This window comes from Silurus meridionalis, chromosome 3 (assembly GCF_014805685.1).
Source record: "Silurus meridionalis isolate SWU-2019-XX chromosome 3, ASM1480568v1, whole genome shotgun sequence".
Taxonomy (NCBI): Eukaryota; Metazoa; Chordata; class Actinopteri; order Siluriformes; family Siluridae; genus Silurus; species Silurus meridionalis.
Genome location: NC_060886.1, coordinates 5,513,248 through 5,535,675, shown reverse-complemented (window position 1 = coordinate 5,535,675; position 22,428 = coordinate 5,513,248). Strand labels below are relative to the sequence as shown.

At 35.2% G+C, this 22,428-nt stretch overlaps 1 protein-coding gene across 4 annotated transcripts in view; it reads left to right on the top strand.

The window, feature by feature from the left end:
* Nucleotides 1-22,428, top strand: part of ttn.1 (titin, tandem duplicate 1) — a 150,123-nt gene that overhangs the window by 38,484 nt on the left and 89,211 nt on the right. The window contains exons 43-73 of one of the 4 annotated variants that reach the window (XM_046845792.1): nt 725-835; nt 920-1,193; nt 1,295-1,559; nt 1,649-1,916; nt 3,325-3,534; nt 3,622-3,699; nt 3,806-3,832; nt 3,951-4,007; nt 4,162-4,209; nt 4,567-4,626; nt 4,948-5,019; nt 5,427-5,504; nt 5,855-6,619; nt 6,887-6,988; nt 14,081-14,158; nt 14,313-14,420; nt 14,599-14,682; nt 14,864-14,947; nt 15,070-15,153; nt 15,306-15,392; nt 15,550-15,618; nt 15,716-15,802; nt 15,984-16,028; nt 16,135-16,218; nt 16,386-16,469; nt 17,850-17,888; nt 20,146-20,196; nt 20,761-21,159; nt 21,249-21,518; nt 21,617-21,892; nt 21,974-22,113. In XM_046845792.1, coding sequence (XP_046701748.1) covers nt 725-835; nt 920-1,193; nt 1,295-1,559; nt 1,649-1,916; nt 3,325-3,534; nt 3,622-3,699; nt 3,806-3,832; nt 3,951-4,007; nt 4,162-4,209; nt 4,567-4,626; nt 4,948-5,019; nt 5,427-5,504; nt 5,855-6,619; nt 6,887-6,988; nt 14,081-14,158; nt 14,313-14,420; nt 14,599-14,682; nt 14,864-14,947; nt 15,070-15,153; nt 15,306-15,392; nt 15,550-15,618; nt 15,716-15,802; nt 15,984-16,028; nt 16,135-16,218; nt 16,386-16,469; nt 17,850-17,888; nt 20,146-20,196; nt 20,761-21,159; nt 21,249-21,518; nt 21,617-21,892; nt 21,974-22,113 — 4,484 coding nt within the window. Of the gene's footprint in view, nt 1-724; nt 836-919; nt 1,194-1,294; nt 1,560-1,648; nt 1,917-3,324; nt 3,535-3,621; nt 3,700-3,805; nt 3,833-3,950; nt 4,008-4,161; nt 4,210-4,566; nt 4,627-4,947; nt 5,020-5,426; nt 5,505-5,854; nt 6,620-6,886; nt 6,989-8,041; nt 8,064-14,080; nt 14,159-14,312; nt 14,421-14,598; nt 14,683-14,863; nt 14,948-15,069; nt 15,154-15,305; nt 15,393-15,549; nt 15,619-15,715; nt 15,803-15,983; nt 16,029-16,134; nt 16,219-16,385; nt 16,470-17,849; nt 17,889-20,145; nt 20,197-20,760; nt 21,160-21,248; nt 21,519-21,616; nt 21,893-21,973; nt 22,114-22,428 lie in introns of those variants that run through there. The other 3 variants (XM_046845790.1, XM_046845791.1, XM_046845793.1) reach the window with 3 other exon arrangements.

The window sequence follows — 22,428 nt, the reverse complement described above, 5'->3', positions numbered from 1 at the left end:
AACAGATATGCAACTCACATTTTTAACTTTTTGTTTTTGGCATATCTTTATCCAGAGTGACTTACATTTATCTCATACAACTGAGCAGCTGTGGGGTTAAGGGCCTTGCTCAGGGGCCCAGCAGTGGCAGCTTGGTGTGCTTGGGATTTGAACTCGTGATCTTTGAATCCAAAGTCCAATGCTGTAAAGATTACATTATTACTTCCTTTATAACTTGAATTCTACTTTAAGCAAACTTAAGCAAATGTGCTTAATTGGCATACTAATGCAACCAATAATAATAATAACAATAAATAGAAGGAGACGAAAAGGAAAAAAGTGTATTATACTTGTTAAAATCTTTCCTCTATTATAAGTTATTATATTTAGCTTACTATTTGTTCACCTTTTGAGGAAAAACTGAAAACAAGCTGAAGCAGGAGAAAGTATTTTGATGGTTTGTACTATAATTTCTAAAGACTTTGCCTGTTTTTAATGAATAATTCAGGTTTTGAATGTCCTCCTCTAATTCACCATACAATTCTCAAGTTCTTGTTTTCCCAACACAAGACTTAAAATTTGATTGTACATGTAAGAGGATGAATTTACTTTTTGATGCTTCTGCTATCATCTCTGCCTTGGTGTTTAAATGTTCAGGTCATTTTCAGTGGATTACTACAATTGGTGTAATGTTATTTGACATCAGTTTTTTTTTGACAAACATTTTTCATGTATTGTTTATCAGCAGGAGCAGCCGCAGCAGCAGCACAAACAGGACCTTCAGCACCTGTGCCTGCTCAGAAACTGGACAACTTGTTCTTCATTGAAGAACCCAAGAGTGCCCGTATAACAGAGAGTAAGTGCTTATTTCAACAGAAATTTCCTTTCTATTTTAAGGTGTCAGATATTATCTAAGTGTATGTCACATTTCGCTTTACAGAGGGCACTGCAACCTTTATCGCCAAGGTTGGTGGTGATCCCATTCCCAATGTAAAATGGATGAAAGGCAAATGGAGGCAGATGACTCAAGGCGGTCGGGTTGCCATTGAACAGAAGGGCCAAGATGCCAAGCTGGAAATCCGAGAAGTAACCAAATCAGATGCTGGCCAGTATCGATGTGTAGCATCCAACAAGCATGGAGAAATCGAATCCAGCACTGATCTGACTGTTGATGAGAAGAAGGAGATTACACTTGAAGCAGTGAAACTGAAGAAGTGAGTTTGAGATTTGATGCACTATAAATATAGTATATTGTACAAAAAATATATATTAAGTAAAGATATTATTTATTTAAATGATTTTCTGTTATTTTCAGGACTCCATCCAAGCAAAAGAGTCCAAAAGAGAATGAAGACATTAACATCATTGAGCTGCTAAGAAATGTAGACCCAAAAGAGTATGAGAAGTACGCTCGCATGTACGGTATCACTGACTACCGTGGCCTTCTCCAGGCCATTGAACAGCTGAAGAGAGAGAAGGGTGAAGAAAGTGAAAGACCGGGATATGAACGTACCAGAGAATCCGATGAGGATTTGGCTAAACTTGTGGCTGATCTGCAGCGAAGAATGGAGCAAACTGAAGTAAGTTGCTTTTCCTGCATTTGGTTCTTACTTCCTATACTAAGATTTTGATCGATATATGACCCTTTGCACTTGCCTCCTTTTTGCAGCCCATTTCCCTACTTAATGACATCAAAGATCAAACTACCAAAGTTAACACAGATGCTGTGTTTGAGTGTGAAATTAAGATCAACTACCCAGAAATCACACTGTCTTGGTACAAAGACTCTAAGAAGCTTGAGAACAGTAGTAAATACGACATTAAAGTGGTGGGTGATCGGCACTTGTTGAAGATCAAGAACGTCCAGAAAAGTGACCAGGGAAATTACCGTGTTGTTTGTGGCCCACACATCTCTAGTGCCACACTGTCCGTTGTAGGTAAGTCTTTTTAAGCATTACCTCGCGTTTGTTGTCAGTTGCCATGTACTAAATCGTGCGAAGGAAATGAAAACATGATTAAGCATTCTCTTGGTAAGTAGACAAAGCTACCAGGAGTGCAGCTTTGTATTCTTTCACTCTTGAATAATCACATGCAAGTCTCAATTTCTACACTTAGTTGGCTATGCTACATTGTGTGATATGTGGAAGATTGCAGAATATTAGTCAATTCTCATTTCTGATGATTTTCTATATATTATATTATATTTTCTGAGTGGTTATAGTTCACATCATTATTGAGTTAATTTGTTTATATTTGCCCACATTTCAAATTTTCTTCACATCTGCATTTATTTATATGTACAAAATGCACTGGTTGCTTTTCAAACTTTTCCAGTCAAAGAATATTTGCTAATGTAACATAATCTATAGCAGGTATCACCAAGTTCCTACTGGATCATCATGTAATGCAAAGAATGTGATCCCTACATTTTAAATTAATTACACACCATAGAACACAGGGTTCACGGTGTAAAAGTTTACATCACAAAAAAGGTTTTATTTTTCAGAACACTTTTTTTTGATCTCTTGACTGATCACTTTGCGTTCCATTTTGTGTCCTTACTAATAAATGCAGAATGTTATCTCTTTTTTCTTAAAACTCTTCAACTGCATGGCCATGGTGGCCTTACTCTTATTTGAAATAAAAATGATGTAAAAATGCTAAGGTTATATATGGTACATACTAGAGGTGACCCTTCTTTTATGAACTGATGATCATACCATTTTGCTTATATGAGGGTGCCCATAGAACACATAGAACTACCTGTTCTCTCCAAATAAGTTAACATACAGCCAAATATGATAATGCTGTAAATAAATATGTGAAAAGAAAGAAGATTTTTAATAAATAATTATTAGAATAAATACAACCCGTACCCCCTATTGACAGATTAAATTTTCACTTTCCATAATCTGTGATTGACACAAAGCATCTTGGCAGCAGGGATTTGAATATTTAACAATGTTTGGGATATTCTGTAATGGTATATTCTGTTCTGTTCTTCATTTGCTGGCATGTGAAGTGCAAATCCTGTCTGCAATGTGGCCTTTCTGCAGTTATTTATTTCTTATTTTTAGTTTTTTTGATCCAAATATTTTATACATATTCTTCTGTATCTTTGTGATGTTCTCTAAATTGTGGCTTTAAAATATTAAGAGGAATCGTTTTACGACCACCTGGTGTTGTCGCCTTCCTAATCCCCCCCTCCTGCACGACTATCAGTCGACTATAGGCAAGACTTCACAGCTCTGGTTCAACTATGTAGATCCTTAATCAGGGACACCTCTAGTACATACTAGAACATGGTACGATAAGTTAGTTATTCAAATCATATTTTGTTTCCAGCCGATCCGATACAGTTCACTAAGCGCATTCAAAACATTGTGGTGAAGGAACGCCAGACTGCAACCTTCGAGTGCGAGTTGTCATTTGACAATGCAGTCGTTACATGGTATAAAGACTCTTGGGAGCTTAAAGAGAGTCCAAAATATGCCTTCCAATGTGAAGGACGACGTCACTTTATGATCATCCGTAACGTAACATCTGAGGATGAAGGTGTGTACAATGAACTATTGTTTCGTTTTAATGTAGAACTTAATTAAATGAGTTCATCAGTTCACCCAAACTCTGATCATGTTTTAGGCGTTTACTCAGTCATCGCACGACTGGAGCCCATTGGTGAAACTAAAAGTACAGCTGAGCTGTACCTGTCAGGCAAAGGTACTCATTAAACATGACAAGCACTTTAATGTGTTTAACATTTCATTAACCAACTTTTAGTGATATGGGTTCTGATTTCAATACAATATTGTATGTCCTTTTACAGAAATTGATCTAGGAACTTTTTCTTATGGTGAGTAATTTTATATTTAGAAAGAAAGTTGCTTAGTTGCTCAATTCTGCAACTCTGAATCATTTAAAGCAATTTAAACAATATAAATGAAGTCCATTCTTAATACTTCTCAATTTAGATGTCCCAGATACAACAATACAAGTGCCTGAGGTTTCATCTATGATTAGTTTCAAAGGTGAGGTAGCATTCTTTAAAGTCTAGAGAGAGAGAGAGAGAGTGTGAGAGAGAGAGAGAGAGAGAGAGAGAGAGAGAGAGAGAGAGAGAGAGAGAGAAATAAATTTTCTAAGCAGTGCTTAGCAGTTTAATATTGACTTCTTTCCCATTTAAAGGCGAGTCAACCGAATATTATCATTATGAAGAAAAGACTGAAGTAAAAGGTACTAGTTCCAATGTTATTCCACCCTTAACCTGATTTTTTTTTTTTCATTTTTAACCATCCTCCTCCTAATATGCTTTCCATCCCTTATTCTTCAAAACAAAACAAAAAAATCACCGTAGACCAGATTGTTAAACTAATAACTGCGAAAGCTGTTGTGTGTTTTTCATATAAATTGTCCAATCTGTGACTAGCCAAAGGAGAGTTATGTTACAGGAAATAAATAGCAGGTTTCTAAACAAATATATTTTTCTTTTAAAAGGACTAATCCATTTCTTTATTTCATTCATTCATTTATGTATTCTTGCTTCTTTTTCCCCTTCTTGTGTTCTTATCACACTTCATGTTGGTATGGTAGAATATGAGAGTTGGACAGTGCAAGAAGAAAAAGTAATTCATGAAGTAACACCAACTCAAGGTATATCACAGCTGCCATGTTATTAACCCGAGAGCTTTTATGGTTAGCTTACTTCATCTGCGCTGTGTAAACTCTGTCTTCCATCCCCTTGATATGTTTTTATTTGTTTGTCCTTATCATCAGTGTGTAACTTATGAGAATTTCAATAACTGCTATTATACTGACTAATCCACTTGGTTTTTTTTCCCCTATTGTATCTAATACATCATTAATAATGCCATTAAAACCTTCAAAGAAGATGTCCTACACGCCATGGAATTTAAGAATCCTGAAACATGTCCAGTTATTTTTGCATATCAATGTTTTTTTGTTTTCTTCCAGAACCAAAGAAGCCCATTGAAGAAACTGTTTTTAAAATGGTGGCACAGAAGACAGAAGAAAAACCTCAAAAAGGTAAGAGAATGCCATGTTTTTCCATGTTTATTCACAGTGGAGCATCTGTTAAACGTGCTCTTGAAACATTTATATTTAGGAAAAATGTAAAGTATTTTTAAGAATATTTTGATGTGTATGAAAGTATGTTTAATTTAGGTATTTTTCCATTTGGTATTTGGTGTTCTTATGGGATTTAACATTTCTACCAACACATTAGTTTTTTTTACACTCTATTACAGTTTGCAGGCATTTTCATACACTGTATTTTAGTTTTAGTTTTTGTAACTCAAAAATGGTCTATAATAGAAATTTTTGCATTAAAAATACTGGCTCATTATCATTATAATCACCGATGCAGTTTGATAAAAACAAAAAAAAACGTACGTGACTTTGTATCTCCATTTTATTTTTGCTGTACTTTATAGAACCTGAAATCATACCTGTAGAGGAAACAGTTCCCGTAACAATTGTGCCTGAATCAAAACAACAGCCTGCACCTAAAGGTATTGTCCTTAGTATTGTCCCCTCATATGTTGTCTTCAGATTCTTTATTATTGTCGATTGTGCAAAAATGAAATTTATATATGCGGCATCTGTAAAATTCTTCACTACAAATGAAGAAAACTTTACAAAATCTTTTTTTACATGCTGACATATGTAAAGACTCTTGTCTTTTAGCATGGAAAATGTGTTGATTCTAACTGACCATATTATGTATAATATGTATAATTGGACCTGCACTTTTCTTCTCTTCTTTGTGAATTTTTAATATGTTGAAATTATTCCTGTTATTGTCTGTAATGTCCCTTATTATCATCTTTTGGAGACTAACAGTTCTCTGTCTTATCTAAAGCTCTTCTAAAACCTGAAGTTCCTGAGGCACCTAAGCCCAAACCTCAGCTATCAACTGAGCCTAAAGTGGTACCTGTAGCTAGAGCCAAGCCAGAGCCTAAAATTGAGGCTGAACCTCAACCAAAAGCTACACAAAAGCCAGAGCTAAAACCTGAGCCTAAACCTGAACCAAAGGTGACACAGAAGCCAGAGCTAAAACCTGAGCCTAAGCCTGAGCCAAAGGTGACACAGAAGCCTGAGTTAAAACCTGAGCCAAAGGCTATACAGAAGCCAGAGCTAAAACCTGAGCCTAAGCCTGAGCCAAAGGCTACACAGAAGCCAGAGTTAAAACCTGAACCAAAGGCTACACAGAAGCCAGAGCTAAAACCTGAGCCTAAACCTGAACTAAAGGCTACACAGAAACCAGAGCTAAAACCTGAACCAAAGGCTACACAGAAGCCAGAGCTAAAACCTGAGCCTAAGCCTGAGCCAAAGGTGACACAGAAGCCTGAGTTAAAACCTGAGCCAAAGGCTATACAGAAGCCAGAGCTAAAACCTGAGCCTAAACCTGAGCCAAAGGTGACACAGAAGCCTGAGTTAAAACCTGAGCCAAAGGCTATACAGAAGCCAGAGCTAAAACCTGAGCCTAAACCTAAGCCAAAGGCTACACAGGAGCCAGAGCTAAAAACTGAAACAAAGGCTACACAGAAGCCAGAGCTAAAAACTGAGCCTAAACCTGAAACGTTGGTTCCAGTTACAAAAAAAACAGTGTCCACACCAATCAAAGGTATTATATTAGTTGCCTTTGTAGAATATTACCTTGTCTCTCTGTATGTCAATCCATTTCTGTCTGTTTAACATTTGTTTGTCTGCATGTTTATATATGTGTCCATTGTATGTTTTTCTCAGATGTTTCTGTGATGCATGTGATGTATATTTGCTATCTTTGCTTCTTTTATCATTGCTCTTCATTCTTCTGTCCCCATTGTGCATGGTTTCTTTTGTCATTCTAGTATTTTGTGGGATGTTTCTTACTTTAAATCTTTGTTAAAAGAATCAGGTGCTCCTAAGAAGCCAGAAGCAGTACCACAGCCAGAATACACTACAAAACATGAAGAGCTTTTACCTGAAAAAACAGCAATAACACCAGTAAAAGGTAACTGTCAGAAGAAAAACAATTTAAAATGGCAAATAAGCAATAAGATTTAGTTTGTGGCATTTTATACTGTATTTTTATGAAAACCCTATTATTCACATACTCGTGTGTATTGTCTCGGTGTTGTGACAACTAAACTTGGTTGTCCAAATTCTTAATCTCTTAATCTTAACCTCTTACTGGTCTTTGAAATCTTATACAACTGTAAGTATCATTGCGTTTTTGAACTGTATAAGCATAACCAATATATCTTCTTTCCAAGCTCATGAGGTGGTGGAAATAACAAAAACACCAAAAATAGAACTAATGAAAAAGTCAGACATTGAACCATCAGTTGCCCCTGGACCACCAAGAGTGGCAAAACCTAAACAGGAATTGTCTGAAACGTTGAAGGCTGAGCCGAGTACAAAACGAGAGCCTGCACTTGTCCTAACAAGAAAACCTGAGACTTCAGCAGTTCCATGTGAACTACAAAAGGCAGAGGTTGTTAAAATCCCAGAATTTACACCTGCCTCTAGAGAAGTGGTAGAACACAAACTGGCTAAAAAGCTAGAACCTACAGCGGTGTCTCCAGACATTAAAAAGCCAGAACCGAGTGGGAAGATTGAGCTTCCATCGTTCTGTAAAGCAGAGCCAGAAAAACCAAAGGTTATTCTTGAAGAAGCTCTAAAAGTAGAGCCTGAGCCAATACAAAGTCTACCTCTGGCAAAACCCAAGCCTGAGCCAATTCAGGAACAGACACCTGTTCTTTCAGAGAATGGGGTTAAGAGGTCTCCCCCAAAGAGAGGTATAATTACCAGAGAATTTAAGATTATTATCTGCATTAAGACCTTCTGACTTTTCTCACTAATACACATATATTCTTTATACACAAATGTGTCTTTAAACACCCTCTTTCATGCATTCTATTCAAGTATTGATAATAATATTTTTGTTGATCATTAACTTCTTTTTCCATTTGTTTGATATCATTTCTACCTTTGCAAAGTGGTTGAACTTAAATACCCAGAAGTTCCAACTGAGGAAGCACCTGTGCCTAAACCTCAAAAGGAGATTGAAATGGCTCCTACCAGAGGTATGCTAGGTGGATCTTGGGGTTTGTTTTTAATGTAATACCCAAAAGTACTTCTTGGATCATGTGTTATGTCTTTAATGTTGTTTGTTCTCATCAGCATGTAAACGTTGTACTAATCATTTGAATAGAGTGCATATTACGAATTATAGTCTTTTTCTGAATGCTTGCTTTTCGGACATGCTTCTGACACCAGCAGATGGTGGAATCTTAAAAATCTTCCATGTGTTTGCAGCCTCAAAAAGAGTTGAACAAAAGCAATATGCAACAATGGAAATTTCTAAGCGATTAGAGGAAATTTCCATAACAAAGGAAATGATTTTAAGAAAAGAAACCTCATATGAAAGTGAGAGTCTGCCATATCAGGCTATAGAGACTTCATTGAAGGTGATAGACACTAAACCTGAAATTACTCTATCTGAGATTGAGATGGAGACAAAACCTCAAACCAAAATGGAGGTTGCTCCTTCCAAAGGTATGCTTGCCAGGTCTTTGGGTATCATCTTCTCAGTAATTATAGCATACATTCAAAAGATTAGTGTTGGAAAACGTTTATTCAGAAAAACTGAACAATTAATTAGATACACAACCAAAATGCATGAATAGATAACAGTCTCATTTACTCAATAGTAATTCATTTTACAAAATAAAAAGCTTTGTCTGCAAATTTAAAATCAAAATTAGCAAATTTATAGAGAAATATATATATATATATATATATATATATATATATATATATATATATATATATATATATATATATATGTTCAGAGTAAGATAAAATGGTACATTTCCACATAGTGATATCCTTTTTTTTCATCATTAAACTCTTAGTAGCTCCAAAAGGAGTTGAACAAAGTCAACATAAAGTGGAATTGTCTAAGAAAACAGTGGCAAAGGAAATATTTCATGAAAGTGAAAGCAAATCTTATAAACCTGAATACAGTATGTTGAAACCTGAAGTTTCTGAAGTTAAAACTGAAAAAACACTATCTGAAGAAAAAACTTCAGCTATACCTCCAATGAGGAAGGATCTGGCACCAGCCAGAGGTATGACTGGCTGTTCATAAGGGTTTTCCTTTGTAATTCTTAATATTTATTTCAACTGTCATGTTTAAAAGTTAAAATGTTCTGCAAAAAACAGAGATTGGGGACTTATCACAAATTATGTCTAGTATAATACCTTAAGGAGTTAAAAGGGGAATTTATTTGTTAGATTGAAAAGAAAGTTAGGTGAGTACAAATTGACAAGGAAATGAATGTTTGTTTTTTATTTTTTTTGTAAGTAGTTAGATAGATTAAGCATAAATTTTATTTGATGGATTAGTGTTGGGAAACAGTTTACCCTACATTTTTTGTAGAAAAACTAAGTAAGTGATCAGATACAAACCAAAATTCAGTAACAGATAATGTAGTCTCATTAACTCAATATTAATTATTTTCCTATAACATTTTCCGGCTCTTAATGCAAAAAGAAAAACTTTGTCAGAAAAAATCTAAATATTATGGCTAAGAAAAGGACCCTGTTTATTAATTCACGCTTTTACATACTGCACATTTTAAAGGTGGGAAATATTAGGATAAAATCAATTTTTAGAAAAATCTATGTTCAGAGTAAGATAAAATGGTACATTTCCACATAGTGATATCCTTTTTTTTCCATCATTAAACTCTTAGTAGCTCCAAAAGGAGTTGAACAAAGTCAACATAAAGTGGAATTGTCTAAGAAAACAGTGGCAAAGGAAATCTTTCATGAAACTGAAAGCAAATCTTATAAACCTGAACACAGTATGTTGAAACCTGATATTTCTGAAGTTAAAACTGAAAAAACACTATCTGAAAAAAAAACTTCAGCTATACCTCAAACGAGGAAGGATCTGGCACCAGCCAGAGGTATGATTGGTTGTTCTTAAGGGTTTCCCTTTGTAATTCTTAATATTCATTTCAACTGTCATGTTTAAAAGTTAAAATGTTCTGCAAAAAACAGAGATTGGGGACTTATCACAAATTATGTCTAGTATAATACCTTAAGGAGTTAAAAGGGGAATTTAGTTGTCAGTTATAAAAGAAAGTTAGGTGAGTACAAATTTACAAGTAAATGAATGTTTGTTTCAGATTTTTTTTTTTTTTGAAAGTAGTTAGATGGATTTAGCCTAAATTATATTTGATGGATTAGTGTTGGGAAATACTTTACCCTACATTTTTTGAAGAAAAACTGAATAAGTGATCAGATACAAACCAAAATGCATGAACAGATAATGTAGTTTAATTAACTTAATATTAATTATTTTTCTACAATTTTTTCTGGCTCTTAATGCAAAAGAAAAACTTTGTCAGAAAAAATCTAAATATTATGGCTAAGAAAAGGACCCTGTTTATTAATTCACGCTTTTACATACTGCACATTTTACAAGGTGGAAAATATTAGAATAAAATCTATTTTTAGAGAAATCTATGTTCAGAGTAAGATAAAATGGTACATTTCCACATAGTGATATCCTTTTTTCCATCATTAAACTCTTAGTAGCTCCAAAAGGAGTTGAACAAAGTCAACATAAAGTGGAATTGTCTAAGAAAACAGTGGCAAAGGAAATCTTTCATGAAACTGAAAGCAAATCTTATAAACCTGAACACAGTATGTTGAAACCTGAAGTTTCTGAAGTTAAAACTGAAAAACACTATCTGAAGAAAAACTTCAGCTATACCTCCAATGAGGAAGGAACTGGCACCAGCCAGAGGTATGACTGGCTGTTCATAAGGGTTTCCTTTGTAATTCTTAATATTTATTTCAACTGTCATGTTTAAAAGTTAAAATGTTCTGCAAAAAACAGAGATTGGGGACTTATCACAAATTATGTCTAGTATAATACCTTAAGGAGTTAAAAGGGGAATTTATTTGTTAGATTGAAAAGAAAGTTAGGTGAGTACAAATTGACAAGGAAATGAATGTTTGTTTTTTATTTTTTTTGTAAGTAGTTAGATAGATTAAGCATAAATTTTATTTGATGGATTAGTGTTGGGAAACAGTTTACCCTACATTTTTTGTAGAAAAACTAAGTAAGTGATCAGATACAAACCAAAATTCAGTAACAGATAATGTAGTCTCATTAACTCAATATTAATTATTTTCCTATAACATTTTCCGGCTCTTAATGCAAAAAGAAAAACTTTGTCAGAAAAAATCTAAATATTATGGCTAAGAAAAGGACCCCTGTTTATTAATTCACGCTTTTACATACTGCACATTTTAAAGGTGGGAAATATTAGGATAAAATCAATTTTTAGAAAAATCTATGTTCAGAGTAAGATAAAATGGTACATTTCCACATAGTGATATCCTTTTTTTTCCATCATTAAACTCTTAGTAGCTCCAAAAGGAGTTGAACAAAGTCAACATAAAGTGGAATTGTCTAAGAAAACAGTGGCAAAGGAAATCTTTCATGAAACTGAAAGCAAATCTTATAAACCTGAACACAGTATGTTGAAACCTGATATTTCTGAAGTTAAAACTGAAAAAACACTATCTGAAAAAAAAACTTCAGCTATACCTCAAACGAGGAAGGATCTGGCACCAGCCAGAGGTATGATTGGTTGTTCTTAAGGGTTTCCTTTGTAATTCTTAATATTCATTTCAACTGTCATGTTTAAAAGTTAAAATGTTCTGCAAAAAACAGAGATTGGGGACTTATCACAAATTATGTCTAGTATAATACCTTAAGGAGTTAAAAGGGGAATTTAGTTGTCAGTTATAAAAGAAAGTTAGGTGAGTACAAATTTACAAGTAAATGAATGTTTGTTTCAGATTTTTTTTTTTTTTTGAAAGTAGTTAGATGGATTTAGCCTAAATTATATTTTATGGATTAGTGTTGGGAAATACTTTACCCTACATTTTTTGAAGAAAAACTGAATAAGTGATCAGATACAAACCAAAATGCATGAACAGATAATGTAGTTTAATTAACTTAATATTAATTATTTTTCTACAATTTTTTCTGGCTCTTAATGCAAAAAGAAAAACTTTGTCAGAAAAAATCTAAATATTATGGCTAAGAAAAGGACCCCTGTTTATTAATTCACGCTTTTACATACTGCACATTTTACAAGGTGGAAAATATTAGAATAAAATCTATTTTTAGAGAAATCTATGTTCAGAGTAAGATAAAATGGTACATTTCCACATAGTGATATCCTTTTTTTTCCATCATTAAACTCTTAGTAGCTCCAAAAGGAGTTGAACAAAGTCAACATAAAGTGGAATTGTCTAAGAAAACAGTGGCAAAGGAAATCTTTCATGAAACTGAAAGCAAATCTTATAAACCTGAACACAGTATGTTGAAACCTGAAGTTTCTGAAGTTAAAACTGAAAAAACACTATCTGAAGAAAAAACTTCAGCTATACCTCCAATGAGGAAGGAACTGGCACCAGGTATGATTGGTTGTTCTTAGGGGATTTCCTCTGTAATTCTTAATATTTTTATAAAGTTACATGTTTAAGAGTTCCGTAAAAATGAGATATGCAGCCTATTCCATTTAGTATAATAAACCATAAAACAAAAGGACCTGATTGGGTAATAGTTGTCAGTACAAAAAGAAAGTTGGATGAAATGATTAAATAAATAAAAACCAAAAAAACCCATTCTAATTTCAGAGCAACCCCTGTTTTCCATTTCAGTCCCTACACCTTCATTTTAAGTTGAAATGAAATGTTATTGAATATAATTTGCTTATTGCCATATGGTAGTTATGGTTTCAATGTTTTATCTTTAAAGATATTGCACCTGCCAAGAAAGTTTCAAAAGAGTTTTCAAAGACTCAGGTTACAGTGGACATATCTAAGACAAATGAAGTGGCCCCATTTGTGGACACAGTGATTTCAAAAGAATCCTCATATCAAAGTGAGGATATTCAGTATTGTCCTGAAGAGACTTCCCTAAAAGTAGCTAAAGTTAATATTACAGAAGTGCCAGTGCCTGAAAAAAGGCCAGTGGCTAAAACTCAAAAGAAGACAGAGTTTGGTCCTGCCATAGGTATGTGTGATCTGGATGGCTGTCTGTTTAGGATTTTGTTTTTAATAAGTGGTTAGATTGATAGTACACTATCTAAATCAAAGGCAGGAAAAAGTCCAGATATATTTACATCAGGTTATATATCTAAATGATTAAAGTGGAACAAGTTTTGTTTCGAATGTAATGCTATGTGAGAAGCATTAGTGAGGCTTTATTTTTTTCACATGCCTGTGTGTGTTGTTCTTCTCTTGCCACATTGTGCGATCTTACATCTTATTTCATCTTAAAGTCTATGCAGCTCCCAAGAGAGTTGAACAGACTTTACGCACAGTGGACATTTCATCTGAAACTGCGAAGATTACAGAAGTGAGGCGAGCAGATTCAAGGGATGAGCTTTTCTCTATAGAATGTCAACCTGAAGACACTCAGGAAGTTTATGTGGAAAAGAAAGTTGTTTCTGAGGAACGAATTTTTAAACCAGTGGATTCGTTGAGCGAAAAGAGTTTACCTTCAACAGAAACAGTAAGGAAGGATAAGATTCCTGCAATGAAGACTAAAGCAACTGTCACACAATCAGAAACCAAGAAGACATCTGAATCATTGAATGTTGTGGAAGAAGTCAAAAAGCTTCCAGACTCGGTGCTCATGTCTGAAGTGTCCCAAACGAAGCCAGAATTTGTTGATAAAGCGTTGGCACCAAAAGAGGTTGTGTCGATTAAAAAAGGAAAACTCAAAGAAAATGAAATTCAAATAAAGAAAGAGCTTAAAATTCCTGAAAGAGGTACATGAGCATTCCTTTTGGAATGTCTACAGTCTTTATGCACTTTAAACAAATTACTCTTTATCTTCTCTTGCAATGCTTGCCGAGTAGGCAAGCGATATCTTACATTCTCTTTTTTGTAAAAAAAAAAAAAGTTATATTGTTTTCTTGAGACAAAATGATTAAATTTTCATGTAATGAAGAATGTGGTCTGTGTATTTTTTTTTCTGACCATGGCTTGCTTTTATTTAAAGTGCCAGTTGTTGAGAAGAAGCCAACACCTGAGGCAACAAAGCCAACAGTGAGGCCACAAAAAGTCTCTCCACATCAAGGTATTGTCTGGATTGGCATGTAATCAACATGTATTTTGTTCCTCTTCAGTGCCAAATATATATATAAAATTGGGTGGCTGAAATGTTTCATCTTCATGTGCATCTCTTATCTTATCGATTCTTGAATGCAACATTGGCATACTTGTATTTAAAGAGCCAACTGTGGAGAAGAAGGCAACACCTAAGGCAACACCTGAGTCAACACCTGAGGCACCAAAGCCCACAGTGGTGCCTGTGGAGAAAAAAGTCTCCCCACAAAAAGGTTGGCTTGGCTTGTCTTTGTGGGGTTTTCTTACTCACTGTTCTTGTCTTTTGTATCTTTATGTGATGACCGTGTTAGATGTTCCCTTTTCTGTGTAACTTCAAAATATAGTAATTTAGCACCTCCTTCCATGAATAATATTTATTTTTGACTGTAATTGCTTTTGTTTCATTTAAAGAGCCAATCGTGGTGAAGAAAGAAGCACCTGAAGCACTAAAGCCAATGGTGGTGCCAGTTGAGGAAAAAGTCTCTCCACCTAGAGGTATTGTCTTGACTTCCATGGGTTTTTTTCTTCATTGTTTTTGTCTTCTGTTTCTTTATTGTAATATGTAATGGTTGTGTTAGATGTTCTTCTTCTTTGTAACACGAAAAAGTCATTCGGCACCTCTTTCCATGAATAATATCAATTCTTGACTGTGACATTGGTATTTTTTTATTTAAAGAGCCAACTGTGGTGAAGAGAGAAACACCTGAAGCACCAAAGCCTGTTGTGGTGCCAGTTGAGAAAACTGTCTCTCTACCTCAAGGTATTATCTTGGTTTCCATATCTTTTTTTTTCCCTCTGTTCTCTCCTTCTCTCTTCCTCTCTATTTGAATTTCAACATAGCCTCAGTTCTTGTTGATGACATTGGCATACTTTTATTTAAAGAGCCAACCGTGGTGAAAAAAGCAGTACCAGAGGCACCAAAGCCCACAGTAGTACCAGTTGAGAAAAAAGTCTCTCCACCTCAAGGTATTGTCTTGACTTGACTTTCATGTGTCCTTAAGAAAACAGGTTATGGCTGTGTTAGGTCTTTTTCTTCATGTGTCATTTGCACATTCTGTAATGCAGGAAATTTTTCCATGCGCAATCTCATTTCTTAATTGGCATGCTTTTATTTAAAGAGCCAACTGTGGTAAAGAAGGCAACACACGATAAGGCACCAAAGCCAACGGTGGTCCCAGTTGAACACAAAGTTTCTCCTGGTCCAGGTAGAGACATCTTTGAAAGTTCCTTTATTCTTTGAGTCTTCTTATTTTATTTAAGTCTTCAGCAGAGTTTGAGATCGTTTTGATCTGTTCTTGTTTTTGTGAACAGAAAAGTCTGTTTTGTAACACCCTAAAACTGACACTATGCTTTCATTTAAAGAGCCGACAGTTAAAAAGATGCCCACACCTGAGCCACCAAAACCGACAGTAGCACCAACTGTGCAAAAGGGTAAAGTATTATGTCAATGTCTTCTATTTTATTTCACTATTTCTTAAGTGTCCGTCATAATTGTACGTTTGTTACAATGTCATGCATTTATTTAAAGAGCCAACTGTGGTAAAGAAGGCAACACCTGAGGCACCAAAGCCAACCATGGTGCCACCTGAGCAGAAGGTTGCACCTCCTTCCTTAGGTAGAGTTTCAGTTTCAATGTCCTTTGTGGGTTTTAAATGTTTTTCCTTATTGATGTCTTATATATAATGTGAGAATGTTGTGTCTTTAGTTTATGTTGCTTTTATAGGGACTTTGTCTGGGTGTTAATGTGTTAGCTCTTTCCATTCTTGATTGTGACAATGGCATGTTTTTCTTTAAAGAGCCAACTCTTGAGAAGGCACCAACACCTAAGGCACCAAAGCCAGGTTGGTACAATATTTACTTCCATGTCTGGAATTGAAAGTCAATATTCTTACATTTTTCATCAATTTCTTGTATTTATATGTTGCCATGCTATGCTTTTATTTAAAGAGCCAACTGTGGTTAAGAAGGTAACACCTGTGGCATCAAAGCCCACAGTGGTGCCAGTTGAGAAAAAGATCTCTCCTCTTCTAGGTACATTCTCAATCTCAGCTGTCTTGTTCTTTTTCTTGCTTTGCCTCTGTCTTATCTGATTTTATATTCTTTTGAAAAGTACATTTCATCCTGTATGTAATTTAACACTCATGCACTTTGAATGCACATGATTCTTGACTCTGACAATGACATGCTTTTATTTAAAGAACAAACTGTTGAGAGTAGGCCAACACCTGAGGCACCAAAGCCAACAGAGACACCTTTTGAGGAAACAGACTCTCCTCCTCAAGGTATCGTGCCTGTTTCTATGACTTTTGCAGTTTGTTTTACCACTTTGTTTTTGTTGGTTATGTACACCATTTGCTGTACTTTTCTTATATCTATATCTATATCTATATCTATCTATATATCTATATCTATATCTATATATATATATATATATATATATATATATATATATATATATATATATATATATATACTATCATATATCAGTGTATCTTACTGACACGTTTGTTTGTTTGCTCAGCTTAATTTTGCTCGCGTTGTCTCGTTATGTCTCATTATGTCTGAACATTAGCAACTATTTGCTTTGTTTGCCTTTTTACAATACAGCTGTTATATTTGCACAAATCTAAACCAGTGGGTCTAAAATCCAAGGTTGGAATAAGCATAGTCAAGAAAACCTGTGATTATTATTATTTTTTTTTTCAATTCAGTAGTGGAAACTTTAAATCCATTATCAAAATTATTATATGTATTATTTATATAGTATATATATTATTTATTAGATTGGATTGTACTTGCTGATTATTCCACGGATATTAATATGGATACTGGATGGAATACGGATATAGATCAAAAAATTAAAACATAACACTCCATGTGAAATAGTACTGAACTTTGTTACAAAAACAGTACCGAATCATAACAATTTGCTAATTAAAAATTAATATTTGAATTCTATTATTAAATACTCAGCATAAAAGATGTATTTAAGCTAAAACAAAAAGTAACACTCCAAATAAATAAAAAGTGTTACATCCCAAATGAATAAAAAAACCCAACTTAAAATAAATAGCACATGGTGTCAGTGAATCGCCTCTAGAGGACCCTTTCATACTGTATAATGAAACCTGGTAAAACTATCGTTATGTATTTTTGCCGACAGTTCCAGCATTCAACTATCGGTGCCGATTAATCAGCAAAACCGCTAAATTGGCCGAGCTCTATTTATTATTGTGTTGTTAAAGGTATTAGCATGTTGGATTTGTTATTTGTTTTTAATTCAATTACAAAATGGGTTAAATTAATAAAATGAAATAACTAAATAATGTCAATAACTCAAATTCAAGAATTTAAATCTAATACATTTTAAGGAATGAATTCAAGAATACACACTGTGTGCAAAGTTCAGGAATAAAATGTTTATTTATTTATTTTTTTTACAATAATAAATACACCATGATGTTCTGTATTGAGGGGTTTCATGGAATTTTTTTTTTAATTTAAAGAGGCGCTTTTTTTAGGACCTTTTATTTAAAGTATTCAAGGAAGCTTCTGACTGAATATTACTGTGTATTAGTGCTGTTTTTTTGTTGTTGTTGTTACTCCTTACCATTAACCATATCATGACTGTTTTCTCTTTCAAAATGGGCTAATCTCTGCAGATCATGGTCCTGTTCAAACTCCTGGGCCAGTTCAGAAAGGTATGTTACTTTGTTATTTTCTGCATATTTTAATAATTTAAGTTATGCTATTAATTATTAATAATTGCACTTCTCTGGTTTTGTTTGAATTGCTGTTCTGTGTATTGTGTCTGTTGTCAGTTTTGTTTCAGGTACAGTTATAGTTATTACAATGAAATAAGTGCTACATATTTGTAGAATCCAGATGATTTCTCATCATATATATAGTGTATTTATGTGTATTAGTCTCCAATACCCTGAAATCAGTCATGTTGAATGTTGTGTATTTGGCTGTCCTGTGTCTTGGATATTGTGCTGTTTGTGATGTGACATTTATTGCCTTAGAAAAATATCTTAAACCCATCGGTGAGCAAGAGAAACAGGATATGCCGGTCTTAAAAAAAGTTATTGGAAGATCTAAAGACCAAGAGGAACAGCATAAAGCTGCAGCTCAGCTAAACATGAGCCAGACACAAAAGGAACGGCAATATAAACAATCCGGGGTGACTCTTCAGGAAAGTGAAAAAGCTGAGAAGGATGAAATATATTCAAAGCCTAAAACCCCTAGTAGCTATGAACCAAAAAAGGATGTAAGTGATCTTATGACTGAAAAAATAAAACATCCTGAAAGAAAACAAGAAGAATATATGATAATAGAAGAGCAGAGGGATACTGAACCTGATCATGAAGTTCCACTGGTAGACACCGAAGCAGATTTCATGAAGGATGAGGTATCAAAAAAAGAGAGTCCTAAGACGCCAGGGCAAATTACCAAAAAAATACCCAAGATACCATCAACCAAACAGGATCAGGAAAAAGTAGTGCTGAAACCAGCTGCAAGACCCGATAAACCAAAGGTTGTGCCTATAAAGAAAAAGGAAATTGCACCAACAGCTAAAAAGATAGAAGAAGCGGTGGTGCCAAAACCCGTGACTCCAGTAGACAAAGATGTATTCAAAGAGCCTGAGGTGCTCACAAAAGCAAAAAGAACTCCAACAGAGAATGATAAGGTGGAGGCATGCTCTTACAGAACACCAACAGATCAGGATAGTTCAGAAAACGAGGAAAAAACAGACAAAGAAATCAAGGTTAAAATTGAAGTAAAAAAGACAGTACAAAGTCCAAAGGAAGAAGCAAAACCACTGATTATTAAAAAGGGTAAACATATATTAAAGGAATTTGAAGAAAAAGAGGACATATCACTAAAACCAGTGGTGCACATAAAAAAAGATGCCGAGCTTGAAAACATCTCACCAATGATCGAGAAACCTAAAGAAGAAAAAGCTTCTCTGACTGTGACAACCAAACCAAGAGAAAGTCCAAAAGACGAATCTGAAACACCTGCTCTCAAAGAGCCAGAAAAAATGATAGAAGAAGAGAAATTATCCCTGAAGCCTGTTGAAATTGTCAAAAAGGATGCAGAAATGAAACGAATTCTATCACCCAAATCTGAATCCATTCTGCTGCAGAGGAAGTCCAGTGCAAAGATTCCTGAAAAGGTTCCTACACCTAAAGGTATAACAGACTTTGCAATCACTTCTCAGCAGAAAAAGGCATCTCAGCAGCATCCTGAAACAATACCACTAATGAAAGAGTTATCTCCTGGGGCTGTGCAGCTCGCAAAGATTCCAACTCAGCAAGAAGAAGAAGGAGTTTTCGAGGAAGAATTTGAAGATGAGAATGAGGAAGAAGCAGAAGATGAAGAAGTTTGGGGATGGGAGCTCGCTTCTTCTGAAAGTTTAGAAGGAGAAGAGTTTGGTACCACCTTAGAGGATGGAGCCATCAAAACTCCAGGAGGCACGGAGGACACAATAGGTGAGAGGGAGACCAAAACCTCACCATTGGCATCTCATCCCTGCCCTGGCCTTCAAAAATAATCACCAATAATATACATTCTTAAATTTAACTTTCATTCTTTTCATAACTTTCATTCTTTTCATAAGCTCATCCACCCTTCTGATGCAAAGCCTCACCACCCTTTCACTTGTTTTTGGTTTCTTTTTCGTGTCAATTATTGTCTGTACGTGGATGTCTGTTTCTGTGTTTGTTGTCAATGTCATTGTTTGTCAGATTATGTTTTTTAAGTAGCCATTTTGTAATCTTCATTTTTAAATGTACATCATTCATTTACATCAACTATTTTAATAATATGCATGTCTTTCTGACAAAAAAAAACAACAGATGTAATCTTTCTGGCTTCCAATCATTGTGAGTTTGGGTTATGTATAGTTTAATCGACAAATGCAATTCTGTGCTATTGTTACATTATTTCAAACAGATGGAAAACCCAAGGAAGAAGGTGCACTAGGCAGAGGCAGAGGGCTTAGACGTAAGTTCTGATAAAGTTTAAAAATATATATACATACATTTACACCGATCAGGCATTATGACATTATGGGATATATTAGGCAGTAAGTAAACATTTTGTCCTCAAATTTTCCTCAAAAATGGGCAAGCGTAAAGATTTGTGTGAATTTGATGAGGGCCAAATTGTGATGGCTAGACGACTGTGTCAGAGCATCTCCAAAATTACAGCACTTGTGAGATGTTCCGGCTCTGCAGTGGTCAGTAGCTATTAACAGTGGTCCAAGAAAGGAACAGTGGTGAACCGGCTACAGGGTCATTGGGCGCAAAGGCTCATTGATGTATGTCGGGAGCGAAGGCTGGACTGTGTGGTCCAAACCAACAGACGAGCTCCTATAGCTCAAAAGAATGTTATGCTATTAATACTCGATGGGTCAGGACTGTTTTGGCAGCAAATACAATATTATTCAGGTGGTCATAATGTTATGCCTGATCGGTGGCCATAAAGGTATAGCATTAATAAGCATTAATAAGCTCACACCCTGTTTTTACTAGGGAGTTAATCTTCTTTCTAACATACACCTTTTAGCACGCCAAACCCCGTCCCCTGGTGATGCGGGACGTGGAAGAGGGCTCAGACCTGGTGGTGGAGGTGACAAACCTCCTGCAGAGTCCCCCTTTGCTTTCCAGCTTAAGGCTGTCCCTCTAAAGTTTGTGAAAGAACTTCAGGACATTGTGCTGCTAGAGGCCGAGTCTATCGGTTCCTCCGCTGTATTTGAGTGCCAAATTTCTCCTTCTACTGCTATAACTACATGGATGAAGGATGGTAGCAACCTGAGGGAAGGTCCAAAACACAAGTTTACATCTGATGGAAAAGACAGAAAACTGGCCATTATTGATGTTCAGCTCTCTGACCGAGGGGAGTATACATGTGTCGCCAAGCTAGGAAACAAAGAGAAGACCTCCACTGCCAGACTTATTGTTGAAGGTGGGTTTACGTCTTATCTCAAACTGATAAACTGTTCCAGCACTCCTGGCTAAATTTAGAATAACTACTTTCCCTTTTATGATAAATAGAGCTGCCTGTTAAATTTATCAAGACCCTGGAGGAGGAGGTGTCTGTACTCAAAGGACAGCCCATGTATTTGACCTGTGAGTTGAACAAAGACCGAAATGTGGTCTGGAAAAAGGACGGCGCTGAGCTCAAACCAGTTGCTGGAAAGGTCGCCATTAATATTATTGGACTGCAACATGCTGTGACAATCCAGGACGCAAACGATGCCGATGCAGGAGTTTACACATGTGAATGTGAAAATCTCAAAACTCAAACAATTGTGAAGGTTATGGGTATGTATAAGACTTTAAAAACAGTTCCCACAAAGTGAGATATCTTTAAAATACTAGCAATAGAAATATGATAATATATAAAAATATGAATTTCACAGAAATCATCAGAGACTGGTTGGTGAAACCACTGAGGGATCAGCATGTGAAACCAAAGGCCACTGCTACCTTTAAGTGCGAACTCTTCAAAGATACTCCTAACTGGAAATGGTTCAAGGGAAATGAAGAGATTCCTAATGAGCCTACAGAAAAAACTGAAGTCCAGAAGGATGGAAAAGACATCATTCTGACTGTCAAGAATGCTCAACCAAATGATGTTGGAGAGTATGCCATGGAAGTTGAGGGCAAACGATACACAGCAAAACTCACACTTGGTGGTAAGTTGCATGGTATTTTGCATATATATTTTTTTACTGTTCATTTTTAAAGGTTCACGTTTTTTACGTTTAACACTACAGAGCGTGAAGCTGAGGTCCTGAAACCCCTGGCTAGTGTGGAAGTGGTTGAAAAAGAGGAGGCCAAGTTTGATACTGAAATCTCAGAGGAAGACGTGCTTGGCGAATGGAAACTTAAAGGACAAGTTCTAACAAGATCACCGGTAAGACCAGGTTAAATTTTAAAAGTTGATACAAAGAAGGTTTTGGGCTCATGATAATTGTGTTTGACTCATTAATATCGTTCTATTAATTGATCAGTGTGCTGAGAGTCACATTTAAGTCTTTACACATAAACTGAGGTGATTAGGGAAAGAGTCTTGTGACAAAAATGATAACAGGAATATTATAGCCGTAATAAATCATAGTACTTTGGATACTTCAGTACATTTGAAGGCAAATTCTTTTGTACTTTTACTCAAGTAAAAGTTTAAAGGGACACTTTTACTGGAGTCACTTTTTACTTCAGTGTATCTCTA